Source organism: Hordeum vulgare, chromosome 7H (genome assembly GCF_904849725.1).
Source record: "Hordeum vulgare subsp. vulgare chromosome 7H, MorexV3_pseudomolecules_assembly, whole genome shotgun sequence".
In the NCBI taxonomy this organism is placed as follows: Eukaryota; Viridiplantae; Streptophyta; class Magnoliopsida; order Poales; family Poaceae; genus Hordeum; species Hordeum vulgare.
This window is the reverse complement of record NC_058524.1, coordinates 495,981,479-495,995,979: the sequence shown is the minus strand read 5'-3', so window position 1 is coordinate 495,995,979 and position 14,501 is coordinate 495,981,479. Positions and strand designations below refer to the sequence as shown.

The window sequence follows — 14,501 nt, the reverse complement described above, 5'->3', positions numbered from 1 at the left end:
GAGGTGATGGACTGAAGTGAACAGAGTCAGTCGTAGCGCAATATAGAATCATGGAAATGGGGGAGCACCCACCACGAGCATGTCATGCTAGGTCTCTACTGAATAGGGTTAACCCATAGTAGATCGCACCACCCCAACAGCACCAGCACCGGCAAGCACACGGTAGTGAGCAGACAACCCATTTAGGCCAGCTCACTTTGGGGCACTTGCCATGCCCGGCTCATTTAGATTATGTTGAGATTCTGTTCTGATCCAATAGTGAGCCAGGAAAGACATGGGAAGAAATCGCATGTTAAGCACAGAAAATAATTTGCTGCAAGAGAAGAAGAAAAAAGACAAGACATCAGAGTAGGAAGAGAAACAGAGAATATAATCTGCCCTGGACAGCAAAAAACAGAGAAAAGAAGAAACGAAAAGAAACGCACATGCGGCAAGCCACCGTCAGCAAGTGCAGACATTCGCACGTTACCAACAAAGTCGAGATGAGACAACCTCACGGCGACCCGAATTTGGTTCGGCGCTGGCGTTTTCCAGTCCTGTTGACTTGCGTATCACCATGCAGCGCAGCACGAAATGTATGCGGTCCAGCCGTCGGGCCGCAGCGCACCCGATCGACGCGGGGCCGCTTATCACCTCATCATGCCCGCATCGCATCGCATAGTCCATGCCTGTGCATCAGTGATTTATACTGTCAGCATAAGAACTTACATGAAATTCAGATATCTGCATGCGTAGAGTTGATGCTCTCTTTCAGTTTTTAATGGGTTTGGTGGTGTGTTTTTTTTTCTGTTATGGTTGAAGTGCACGTGGTATTACTGGTACACACATGAATTGGAAGGACTTCAATTTATGAAGGATGATTAGTAATATATATAGTTGATAATCTATTTGAGATAATTATAATTATGTTGTTGCTGCAGGAAATAGATGACATTGCTGAACTGAACATTATAGAGGATTTGAATAACCGTCCTTCAAAAAAAAAAGAATTAGGTGTTCTGGAGCCAAAACCAATGTCACCAACTATGTCAGGATCTTCTCGAAATTCTGAATGTTTTGAATCAATTGTGGCGGAATCAAACATTCAGATAGATCGTGATCCATTGGCATCACCTCCATCCTCATCTAGCTCGACATTATCTTCTGTTTTACCATTACATGATGTTAAGGAACCAGATTCAAATAAAGAGATCAAAATTGTTCAAAAATATGATTATCTACCACAAGGTATTTGTTTCATTTATTTTATGTACTTTTTTATGCAATATATTCTTAAATTATATGTCAGCATCTACTCCAAATTCTGAATGTTTTGAATCAATTGTGTCAGAATCAGACATTCAGATAGATCATGATTCATTGGCATCACCTCCATCCCCATCTAGCTCGACATTATCTTCTGTTTTACCATTACATGATGTTAAGGAACCAGATTTAAATAAAGAGATCAAAATTGTTCAAAAATATGATTATCTACCACAAGGTATTTGTTTCATTTATTCTGTGTACTTCTCTATCCAATATATTCTTAAATTATTTGATTTTTTTTGCAGACTATACATTGACCGATTATGATCTATGTGCTCATATAATAATTGAATCATCTTTGAGAAAACAAGAGTTGGTTCAGATAGATGGAAGTACTGTGTTACAAAATCAATTGATGTGATTGCTTGATGAAAAAGAGTGGGTAAACGATGATGTAAGTATACCTTTACTGAAACAGAAATAAGTTTCTAATCACTAATATCTATTACTAATGTATTTGTTTAAAAATAATTTTAATTATAGGTGATCGATGCATATATATGTTGTATAAAGGATCAAATACATGTCCAGAATGGCAATAAAGTATATTTTGAGAGTCCTTTTGTTATCTCACTATTAAAACGGGATGGTAACCTTGGCATACAACAAAATAGTGCCTTCATTACAGAGATTGTCAAGAAATATATGGAGCATGACATGGTAATATCCGTATCCATAATTTTCATGTTCGTGTTTCAATCAATATTTATTTTTATGTTCCTAATTATCTTTATTACATATTGAACTTCCAATAAATACCAGCAACACACATTGGTATTTAGCTATTTTAAATTCCAAAAAACGTGAGATTCAAGTACTGGACTCATTGTGTTGGAAGTTTGACCGAGATGATCTCTCTATTACGGTTAGTTACATCATCAGTTCTAATCCTACATGTAAATGACATACATTCATACATTGTTAATGTCTATCTTTTCAGTTCACTAAATCTTTTTCAACTACGAGGAATACAATTTCATTTGGACCTTATTAAAAGTCAAAACTTGATTAACGAGGATTGAAAATACGTTGATCTTACTGAATGGAAGATCACGGAACAATTTCAAAAGCCAGTTCAAAAAGACAGTTCTTCATGTGGTTTATTTATGGTCAAATTTATGGAATATTTCACCGGAAGTGCACTATCATACGCAACTACACAGGTATATGTCTTCTTTTTAATAGAAAGTATATCAATTTTACATAAAGTATGTTAATTTTTGAAAATATACTAATAATTGTTTATATTGCACACGAAATGATTACTTCATTTAGGTTTAAGTTAGCCAGCATACTATTATGTTGGAAAACAAACACTGCATCAATCACTACAATCGTTGAAGAAACTGACGATGACACCAATGGAGATCCTGATGATGTTCAAATATTGGAAAGTCTAGATGATATAAAAAACTCAAAACAAAAAATCCCATTATCGATTGAAATGAAATACAGATCACTGATATCTATTCTTTCTAATATGAGCTTACATGAGTTAACATCTGGACTTTGTAGCTTCATTAAATCCATCAATTACACCGAGATTTTGGAGTAAGTCATTTCAAATTAGTAATACAATTGTACAATATCTTACTTATTTTCTTATTGATTCATTATCTTAATTTTTTCCATTACCAGGAAAGTATGGATCCAAAGTTCAAAGCCATATCCAATAAGCTTGTCTCCCAAAAAACTACAAGGAATGCTAAAGGATGATTTACCTATGGACCGAGATTGCTTTAATTTGGTCATAGGGAAGTTTATGTTTGATAACATCCAAACAACACAAAAAACAAAACAATTGATAGCAAAACATTATATGGACATGAAATTTTGGGTACGTTCTTAAATTCAATATTTACTTTTTTCTATATTCTTATTTTTAATCACTTTTATAACCAATTATTTTTATGTGCTAGATGACTACTGATTTTGGACGGCACCCAGATTTTCGTAAAAAGTTAGATGTCGAACAACTAACAAATTTTGTTCGTAGTTGGCCTGGTATCAAATATAATGTTTCAAAATGCAAATCGGTAAGAGCACTTTTGTATACTTTGGACCACACATTTTTTATTACATCTAATATATGTATCCTATTTCAGATCCATATTCCAGTACAATCCAACAATGATTTCATTTTATTCACATTGGACAAAGATACCAGAACGGTTTATATTTTGGACCCTGCTCCTATTAATCCGATTTACAGATGCAACCCACTCGTAAAATATGTGCACAAAATTATATGAATTGCAGAACACTTACCAAAAGCAATGTCAAAGGCATGCCCTCGGTCTAGATGGAACGAGAATATTCTTCTATGGCATCAAATAATCCTAGATGATATTCCAATTTACAACAGGTATTTTTGAATAGATGAATATTATATAGTGATAATTTGTTGTTTTAAAAATGAATTTAAATTTAAATTAATAACATATATATTCTTATATATAAGGGAACTTTCCGGTTATACTGTTCCCCTGTTCATGTCCACATGGGAAGATGAAAGACCACATTTGCCATTTATAAAGGTAAATATCAAGACAATATAGATCATTTAATGTTATATTATAATTACACATCTAATTTTGATGCCATTCGTTTACAAAAATAATGGTTGTACAGGATGGATATGAACTCAGAAAACTAATTTTGGGCCAACTATTAACATTCAAGGACAATGAATGTGAAGATAACATGCTTGTCGGTGTACTTGAATTCATCAGTTGTATCAGGAAAATCCAATTTAAATCTGGTAAATATAGTACAATTTGAAAGATTTCGTAATAACAAATTATTTTTTAAAGATTGATTGTTTTTTCATACTAACTACTATTTGCTCAAACAGGACGTGCATGCTATTTCTGAAGATGATCTCCGCTGGAAGGTGATGGCCGAAATATGGGCCGAGACCATCATCTATATAATGTGTCATCACAAAGTATCAAGGTGCACATGGAACGACTTGCGCAAGGAGGGGAATTCCTTGCTCACGACTGGCTCTCCTCAATCACACAGCCAACCTAAAACATAAATAGAAGCAAACCCCTTAAGAAACCGTGTAATGATAGTGTGCTTTCTGTACTTCCATACTGTTGTAAGCTAGCAAGTGTTTTTATGCTTGATCTCTAATGTGCCTGACAGGCTGTTACCAATCAATTAAAAGTACTTCATTGGTGACATGTACATAATCTGAACCAGAGCATCAACCTCTGTTTTTTTCTTTGCTCACCGTTGCCAAGCCAGTTTACCGAGACAAGATCTACAAGTGCAATCCATGACACAGAATAATTAGTATTCAGCATGGCTAACAACACCTATCTTATTTAGTGAGAACAATACCAACATTGTTTTAGCTGGCAGAGTGAGACCATGAGAGACGGTGAAGAAGAAGGAGGCCAGGGCCCGGTAGCTCCATATGTTGGCACTTGGCAGCAATAATGGGGGTAAATGACAAACGGTCGAAGATTCACTCGCTCTGCCAAACTTTTGCTGCACGCACACGCACACACACTCACTCACTCACTCACTCTGAAAGCTGATAATTCATCACTTTCAATTTCTAAAAGAACAGGGGGTTGAGGAAAGACAGGCGCCCTGCTCTATCGGAATGAGAATTTGATTCAGCTAATGATGCATAAATAGGCAGAGTCATTTATAAGCACACGAGGCAAAAGGAAGCTCATCTTTCCATCATGTAGATATAGTTAGTTGATTCCTTGCTCAAGCCACTAGCCAGTATCGATCACCTTTACTTAACCGGAGCAGTGACAACGAGCTCAGCTGGAGGAGTATGCAGATCTAACAGGTAACAGATCACTGGTAGAATGTACACGAAAACAAGAGGAAAATTTATGCCGTTATGTAATTTTCGCGGCAAACTCGATCTAATGGCCATCAGTCAGGCACGTACCTAGTAAGTAGTTCCACATGTAAGTAACCTCGATCGAGGACAACATGGAGACGACTCCTTCAGCTCAAGGCTCCTGCTGCGCCGATTGCCGCTGCTCCTCGGGCACCGTGGACCCCGGGCCGACGGAGTTGTGCTTCCCCGAGAAGGGCAGCGCGTCCGGAGCACGCCACGGCATGCGCGATCCCCCTTTGCCGCCTTGGCCGGGCGTACGTGCGCGTGCGCTTGACGGAGCCACGGGCGATGCGGCCGGCCGCCACGCACCGCGATGGGCCTCTTTGACGGCCTCTTCTCCGGTCGGCGCCACGACGGCGTGAGGATGGGCGACGCAGCGTCGTCGTCGTCATCGTCAGCGGCGGCGGCCATGGCCACGGACGACGCGGCGTCGGCGTCCGCGTCGGCGCAGCAGTGCAGCGGCGGCCTCCCTCCTCTCTCGCCCACCGCCGCCTCCGCCGTCCACCGATGCGCGCAGTCCGTGTCCCAATCCCATCTCCCTACGCCGTCCTTTGATTCTTGGGACTAACGCACCGAGCATTCGGGTGACATGCAGGATAGCGGGCGTGCCGGTGGAGCAGCTGGTGCGCCGGCGAGTCAGTTTCTCTACCCGTGTCTCCAGCCGTATACGAGTCAGCAGCCGTGTCAGCAGCCGTGTCTCCAGCCGTATACGAGTCAGTTCCAAAAACCCGTGTCTCCAGCCGTATACGAGTCAGTTTCTCCACCCGTGTCTACAGCCGTATACGAGTCAGTTTCTCTAACCGTATACGAGTCGGTTTCTCCAGCCGTTGGTTCTAAAAATACTGCACCGTTGATGTTACAAATCAACAGGTCAAAAGGTCAGTTTCACAATTTACACTTGGTTCTACAAATACTGCACCGTTGGTGCTACAAATCAACAAATCATACCAAGCCTTTGTTGAATCAAAGGATCAGTTTCACGTGTGGCCTTGTGCTACTGCCTTCTGTTCAATTAAATTGTTTGGCAAGTCAGCTTTATATCAGGTATTTTTGTTAAATGTTTACATGTATAAGCATTATTCTCTATCAATCTCCGTGGACACGGGCTTGGCCCCACCCTCAATGCACTAAAAAAATATCATGTTTGGCATTATAAATATTTATTTCTTTCATGCAGGAAAGCATTTGGACCATAATCTCAAATCATGGATGCTAAGGAAAAAGGAAGAAAGAGAGATAGAGAGCGGTATGAACGAATGAGCAAAGAAGAAAAGCAGGAGAAAAATAGAAAACGCCGTGAAGCCTATCAACAAAAGAAAGATTCAGCAAAGACAACAAAAAGCGCACAAGAAAAACAAAGATATGCAAATATGCAACCAGAAAAGAAGAAAGCGAGATTTAAACAAATAGAAGCTCGCCGTCAAATGATACGGAACACACCATCCAAAGACTCAATAGCAACGGAAAATCCTGAATATGTCGCAACTGAACAGAATGTTAGCACTTCTACATTTACATCTAAACACATGGATCATGTGCGAGCGGGAAAAAGGCAAGCGTTGCTACAACATCGTAACGAAGAATTCGCAAAAAGACGGAAACAAACTATTTCCATGTCATCAAAAGAAGATGCTACAACGACGGAAAACTCCAATGAAAACAATCAAACTCTACAGCAGCCAGAAGTCACGACTTACGGTAATAATCCTGATTTAATACTCGCATTGCAAGTAAATACAAATATGACTATACAACTAACCATCTATTCTGGACAGACATCACATCCTCAATGTTTCCAAGCGTCAGAGAAACAGATGCACCAATACAATCATTATACAATGATGATCATAGAAAAGTGGCTTTATGGCCAAACATACCCACCACAAATCTTGTAACAATCAAAGATGTGCAAGCACGAATACAATCATTATGCAATGATGATCACTGTAAGTTTTTAAATTGCACATTAATACTTTTTTTAAACATTTAATAGATGATGATAAATTATTAAATAGGTGATGATGGAGTAATATATGAGCAAGAAGCAAGCATTAAGGAAATAAATGAGGCAGTAAAATCAATCGACAATGATGTTATCGGTAAGGTTATCAATTACATATATGTTCTTAGGCAATACAAACAAATATATACACTCAAAAATTACAACATAGGTAATGATGGAGTCATATTTGAAGAAGACACGGACAAAGATGAATAATTGTTCACCGGTGAAGGTATGCTTAATACAATTGAAATAAATTTGCACAATTATAATACTACTTACTAAATTCAACATGTTCCATATCAAAATAGAGTGGGGCGGACAATTGGAAATTGAAATCATAGATGATGAGGAAGCTCTCAACCCGGATCCATATGATTTCGTCTACAACAACATACCAACAAGCTCAAACATGCTCGAAAAAGAAGAAGATTGCAGATTCTGCCATGCAACCAAATTCAAGTATGAAAGTAAGGGATTATGCTATAAAAAAGGACAGATAAGACTAGCCAATACAATTACTCCACCTGAACTCATGAGACTTTGGACAAGCAATGACTCTGATGCAAGACATTTTCGGCAAAATATAAGATTTTTCAATGGGCACTTCTCATTTACTCCCTCCGTTCCTAAATATAAGTCTTTTAAGAGATTTCACTAGATGACTACATACGAAGCAAAATGAATGAATCTACACTCTAAAGTATGTCTATATACATCCGTATGTAGTCCTCTAATAGAATCCCTACAAAGACTTATATTTAGGAACGGAGGGAGTACTACTCTTTACTGCCAGCTTGACAAAGACACGACTGACTGCGAACGACCGGTATTTACACCTTTTGAGCACATGGTCAAATACATCACAACATACACTCATTTGGTGACAGTGACTCAGAACCAAAGCATCTCCAACTATACTTCTACGACGATGATCCAAGCTTAGAACATCGATACCGCAATTGTCGTGACGAAATATACGAACAAGACAAGCATGTGATTGGAATAATAACAGATATCCTACGCGGTAACCCATACTCTCAACAGTTTAGGAGTTTCGGACAAGCCAAAAAACCTTGAGGACTACAGACTCATCTTGAACCTTGACCAGAGATTGGACCAAAGAAGATACAATGAGCCAATCAATTCGGAGGTAGCTGCAGTATGGATTGAAGGAAATGAAAGAAGAGATAATTATGACAGAAATATAATATTACATGGGAGCAACAACGAAAAAGAGCTCATTCGATCATATTACGGGTGCTATGACCCATTATCGTATCCTCTATTCTTTCCAAGAGCTGAACTGGGATGGCATAGAAAATCCCAAAGAGGGGAACACGAGAGGAAGATATTGGTGCTGAAAATATCACTAATGACGATGACCTCGGTAACAAAGAGCATATACTATTATATATGCAAAATTCATTTTTTATATACTACACCCTAGGAAACTAACTTTTTTATGTTGCAATGTTTGCACAGATTCAGCCAATGGCCTATGGGTAACCATGAGAGAATAGTACTGCTATAAATTTCATACACGGCCAAGCATATTCAACCCAATTTTACATGACAGACGGCTTTTTCAGTAGTTTGCTGTAGACACATACATCAAAATTGAAATCTCCAGACTTGATTACATGTGGCATAATAAAAAAAAGAGCTGATCTATACCAAGGCCTTCTAGACTGCATACAAGCCGGAGAACAAAATGGAGATGCAGTCGGAAAACAGAGAGTTCTTGCCTCATCATTTATTGGAGGTCCATGAGATAGACTTCGTCGGTATCTAGATGCTATGTCATTGGTTAGAAAATAGGGAAAGCCGAACGTATTCCTAACAATGACCTGCAACCCCAACTGGGAGGAGATCACAAGAGAACTAGAAACTGGACAAACACCACAAGATCGACCAGACATAGTTGTTCGTGTTTTTAGGGAGAAATTACAAGAAATGAAAAAGCAACTATTTGAAAAGTCAATTCTTGGAAAAGTTCAGGCATATACATATGTAGTAGAGTTCCAACAGAGGGGATTACCCCATGCTCACTTTTTGCTCATAATGACTGGAAAATACAAGTATACATGTCCAGAGAAGTATGACAGAATCATCTCCGCCGAGCTACCTAACAAGCACAACTATCCGGAGCTATACAAAATAGTAATCAAGCATATGATGCATGGTTCTTGCGGTGCATTGAATAAATTTTGTCCATGCACAAAGAATCGTCCGTCATGCAAGAACAATTATCCAAGGCCATTTAATGAAACTACGATTCAAGGCAAGGACTCCTACCCCATATATAAGAGACGCAATGTCGGCAGAACTGAAATGGCCCAAAATTGCGAACTAGATAATAGGTGGGTGGTTCCTTATAATCCCTATCTGTTAAGGATGTTCAACTGCCACATAAATGTTGAGATATGCTCAAGCATTAAAGCCGTTAAGTACCTCTTGAAGCACATCTACAAGGGTCATGACCGAGCATCTGTAACTGTAACTGATAAAGCAGAGAAGTCGAAATCGATGAAATTAAGCAGCACAGAGACGCACGGTGGGTGAAACCTCCTGAAGCACTGTGGAGAATATATAGCTTCGAACTAAGCAAAATACACCCACTGATGACCCACAAGTATAGGGGATCAATCGTAGTCCTTTCGATAAGTAAGAGTGTCGAACCCAACGAGGAGCAGAAGGCTCTGATAAACGGATTTCAGCAAGGTAATAACTGCAAGCACTGAAAGTAGCGGTAACAAGTGATTGTGTAGCGAGGTGAAACGTAGCAAGCAAAGAGTAACAAGTAACAAGTAGTATCAATGGTGCAGCAAGTGGCCCAATCCCTTTGTAGCAAGGGACAAGCCTGAACAAAGTCTTATAGGAGGAAAAACGCTTCCAAGGACACACGGGAATTTCTGTCATGCTAGTTTCATCATGTTCATCTGATTCGTGTTCGTTACTTTGATAGTTTGATATGTGGGTGGACCGGCGCTTGGGTACTGCCCTTACTTGGACAAGCATCCCACTTATGATTAACCTCTCTCGCAAGCATCCGCAACTACAAAAGAAGAATTAAGACAAAGTCTAACCATAGCATTAAACTAGTGGATCCAAATCAGCCCCTCAAGAAGCAGCGCATAAACTGGGGTTTAAGCTTCTGTCACTCCAGCAACCCATCATCTACTTACTACTTCCCAATGCCTTCCTCTAGGCCCAAATATGGTGAAGTGTTATGTAGTCGACGTTCACATAACACCACTAGAGGAAAAACAACATACAACATATCAAAATACCGAACGAATATCAAATTCACATAACTATTATCAGCATGACTTATCCCATGTCCTCAGGAACAAAAGTAACTACTCACAAGACATAATCATAATCATGACCAGAGGTGTAATGAATAGCATCAAGGATCTGAACATAAACTCTTCCACCAAGTAATCCAACAAGCATCAACTACAAAGAGTAATCAACACTACTAGCAACCTTACAAGTACCAATCTGAGTTGCGAGACGAAGATTGGTTACAACAGATGAACTAGGGATTGGAGAGGCGATGGTGCTGATGAAGATGTTGATGAAGATGCCTCCCCTCCGACGAGAGGAGTGTTGGTGATGATGATGGCAACGGTTTCTCCCTCTGGGAGGGAAATTTCCCGGCAGGATCGTCCTGCCGGAGCTCTAGATTGGATCTGCTCAAATTCCGCCCCGTGGCGGCGGCGAAACCACGAAAAAGCTCTCGTATGATTTTTTCCAGGTCAGTACGCATCATATAGAAAAAGAGGGGGGCTAGTGGGCCAGTGGGCTGCCCACAAGCTTGCCCACCGCCACCAGGGGGTGGTGGCGGAGTGGGGGCTTGTGGGGCCCTGGTGGCCCCCATCCGGTAGTTCTTCCGCCCAGTATTTTTAATATATTCCAGAAAAAATCCACGTAAATTTTCAGGGCATTTGGAGATGTGCAGAATGCTGGACTAGGATTTGCTCCTTTTCTAGTCTAGAATTCTAGCTGCCTGAATTCTCCCTCTTCAAATAATCTTTGCAAAATAAGAGAGAAAAGGCATAAATATGGTACCACAAGTAATATAACAGCCCAAGAAGCAATGAATATCAACATGAAAGCATGATGCAAAATGGACGTATCAACTCCCCCAAGCTTAGACCTCGCTTGTCCTCAAGCGAAAACCAAGTTCCATAAACATGTCCACATGTTGAGGGACGAAGACGTCGATAAAACATAATACGGACATGAGGGCATCATGATCATACATAGAACAGCAATATATCATAAAGATTCTTATGGGAAAGTAACAATTCCTTCTCAAAGCAAAGCATGAAGCAAAAACCTTACCGAGAAGTAACCAACAATAGTCCATAGTCATTAAAGCAATTGCAATTTATTAGAACATCAGAAAGAGTCAAATAAGAGATTGTAAGGAAAACCCACATACTCAATCATCTCTTTTGTTTTCCACAATTGTTATAACTCACGTGGTACTCATGGTGTCAAAGCTTCAGCTGGACACAGAGGAAGATAGGGGCTTATAGTTTTGCCTCCCAATAGTTTACCTCAAGGGTAAAGTCAACAATAATAAAGCATGAGTACTCAACTCCAGGTTGATATATGAATATAGATCTTTCCCAAGCATGTGACGGTAGCCAAGACAAAGGCAAAAAGGGAATTGGTGAAGATCATCATGACTCTTACAAGGGTAAAAAGTAAAGGTACAAGATAGGCCCTTCGCAGAGGGAAGCAGAGGTTGTCATGCGCTTTTGAGGTTTGAATGCATGTCCTCTTAGTGCGGAGGAACGTCACTTTATATTGCCTCCTGTGATAAAGAACTTTATTGTGCAGTCTGTCGCTTTTATGTCTTCCTCACCACAGGTTCATACAAAGCTTATTTTCCACACACTAATAGATCATACATATTAGAGAGCAATTTTTATTGCTTGCACCGATGACAACTTACTTGAAGGATCTTATTCAATCCATAGGTAGGTATGATGGACTCTCATGGAAAAACTGGTTTGTAGGTTTATGGATGCACAAGTAGTATCTCTACTTGGTGCGGGAGTTTTGGCTAATATGAGGTGGAAGCAATCGTCACATGCTAAGGGATCTCTAATCATATAACATTGTTTGGAACCAAGCAAACACAATTCATTATGTTGTCTTCCTTTTCCAACATCTACTCCGAGGCATATAATAGTTTGGTGAGTGCTCACAATTGCAAAAAGTGTCTAAGATGATATATTTATATGTGAACCTCTCTTTCCTTATTACTTCTTATTAATTGCAACAATGACCGAGGTCTATGTTAATTTATTCTCAACAAGTTTCAATCATCATACTTGTCATATGTGAAGTTATCACTTTCCATAAGATCGTCTCATGATCTTTCATGCTATCGTTCTTTTCATACTTTTGATCATGGCACAAAGCAGAGTCCTTGACTAAGACACTCTTTATTATATAGCTCGTAAGCTCGAATACATCGGGGGAGAGACAAAGGAAAAGACTCAAACTAAAAATAAAGACTTATTACTCTAAAAGAAGAAACAAAAACTGAAAAGGAAAGAACTAGAACAAAGGTAAAAGCAAAAGATATAAAGGTGATACGATACCAGGGCAACTCCCCCAAGCTTGGCAGAAGCCAATGGGATTGCCAATACCAATGCTTAGTTGTCTTCCTTTGGTGGTGATGGTGGTGTTGTTGTCGTAGTCTGATCCTCCGTCTTCCAAGGCATAGGTGCTCCATCATGGCAGGATGAACGAGTCGCCGGAATCCTCAAATCTGCAGCCAACCTTATTGATTTAAATCTGTACTCATACTCACAGTTTTGATTCTGCAGGTCATAGATCTGGCCGTGAAGTTGGTCAACCCTATCGTAGAGCCTGGAGAGGTGTTTCCCAATATCAATGGCATCCATCTTGTGATTGCTAGTGAACTCCGTGATCATCGTGTGGTTGGCGTTGAGTCCACGCTCAACCATCCCTTGGGACTTGAAGACTTGTTGCTCCATTGCTTCGAGCCTCGTCTCCACGCCTCTGGTCTTCTTAGGCCCCTCAACATCACGGATGTGCAACATCCCCTCGCTCATCTTGATAGATTGAGGGTGTTTCAGCACTTCCGTGAGGTAGGGATTGATGTCCTTCTCGAAGATCTTGTCCTTAGGAGCGTTTGGGGAAGTCATGATGATCTAGATCTGCGTCAGGAACAAGCTCGAAACGAAAACAAAGGAAAACTACGCGATACGGAGATCAAAACCTTCCGGCGACTATATATTGATTTTTTATGGGCCAGAAGGAGTCTTCCGCTAGAAAACGGAGTCCGGGAGGCACACAAGGTGCCCACAAGCTTGCCCACCGCCACCAGGGGGGTGGTGGCGGTGTGGGCCCTTGCGGCTTCCTCGTTTGCTCTCCGGACTGCTTTTTATTTTTCTAATTTTCCAAAAACTCCAAAACTGAGGAAATTTCCTATTGGAAAAGTATCGGAGTCCAATTTCTTGCCGAAACAGATACATCTTCGTTTTCAGGGTCTGAAACAGGCTGATAAACATCCCTTATGTACTCCTCTGGAGTTATGACATTGATGATGTTGGCCTCAACATTTATGGGAGTACCAGAGATGTAATACTTGATTCTTTGCCCATTTACCACTCTAGGAAAATTTCCTTCCGTGTTATTGATTTTGATGGCACCGGAATGATATACTTCCTCGACAACATAGGGACCTTCCCATTTAGAGAGAAGCTTGCCTGCAAAGAATCTCAAACGAGAATTGTATAGCAAGACATAATCACCTACATTGAACTCTCGTTTCTGTATTCGTTTGTCGTGACATCTCTTAACCTTTTCCTTGAACAACCTGTCATTCTCATATGCCTGGGCTCTCCATTCATCCAACGAGATGATATCAAACAACCGCTTCTCGCCGGCAAGTTTGAAATGAAAGTTGAGCTCTTTGATTGCCCAATAAGCTTTGTGTTCCAGCTCAAGAGGTAAATGACAGGCCTTGCCGTAAACAATTTTATACGGTGACATGCCCATGGGATTCTTATAAGCAGTCCTATAAGCCCATAGTGCATCGTCAAGTTTGCTTGACCAGTTCTTTTGAGATCTATTGACGGTCTTTTGTAGGATCAACTTGATCTCCCTATTACTCAACTCCACTTGACCACTAGACCGAGGATGATAAGGAGATGCAACTCTGTGGTTGACATCATACTTAGCTAGCATCTTACGGAAAACACCATGAATGAAGTGTGAACCGCCATCAGTCATCAAGTATCTAGGGACTCAAAATCTTGGGAATAT

The 14,501-nt window shown here is 40.1% G+C and overlaps 1 protein-coding gene and 2 long non-coding RNA genes across 3 annotated transcripts; 2 read left to right on the top strand and 1 right to left on the bottom strand.

Annotated features, from left to right (window-relative positions):
* Positions 1-676: 676 nt before the first annotated feature.
* Positions 677-1,669, top strand: LOC123409153. Its single transcript, XM_045102126.1, has 3 exons — positions 677-1,227; positions 1,331-1,483; positions 1,554-1,669. Exons 1-3 carry the CDS (start codon positions 906-908, stop codon positions 1,667-1,669), a joined length of 591 nt encoding a protein of 196 aa, XP_044958061.1. The 5' UTR covers positions 677-905.
* A 2,118-nt stretch (positions 1,670-3,787) lies between these two features.
* Positions 3,788-4,336, top strand: LOC123413094. Its single transcript, XR_006613675.1, has 3 exons — positions 3,788-3,845; positions 3,940-4,069; positions 4,163-4,336. It is a non-coding gene; the product is annotated as an uncharacterized LOC123413094 (long non-coding RNA).
* A 33-nt stretch (positions 4,337-4,369) lies between these two features.
* Positions 4,370-5,534, bottom strand: LOC123413095. Its single transcript, XR_006613676.1, has 2 exons — positions 4,661-5,534; positions 4,370-4,576 (listed from the first exon to the last, which is right to left on the bottom strand). It is a non-coding gene; the product is annotated as an uncharacterized LOC123413095 (long non-coding RNA).
* Between the last annotated feature and the right edge of the window lie 8,967 nt (positions 5,535-14,501).

Excerpts from the sequence above, each read along its gene's own strand:
- LOC123409153 (XM_045102126.1), top strand. The coding sequence starts at position 906 with ATGTTGTTGCTGCAGGAAATAGATGACATTGCTGAACTGAACATTATA. Across the intron at positions 1,228-1,330 it reads ATATGATTATCTACCACAAG|AATCAGACATTCAGATAGAT; the intron begins GTATTTGTTTCA and ends CAATTGTGTCAG. Across the intron at positions 1,484-1,553 it reads ATATGATTATCTACCACAAG|ACTATACATTGACCGATTAT; the intron begins GTATTTGTTTCA and ends TTTTTTTTGCAG.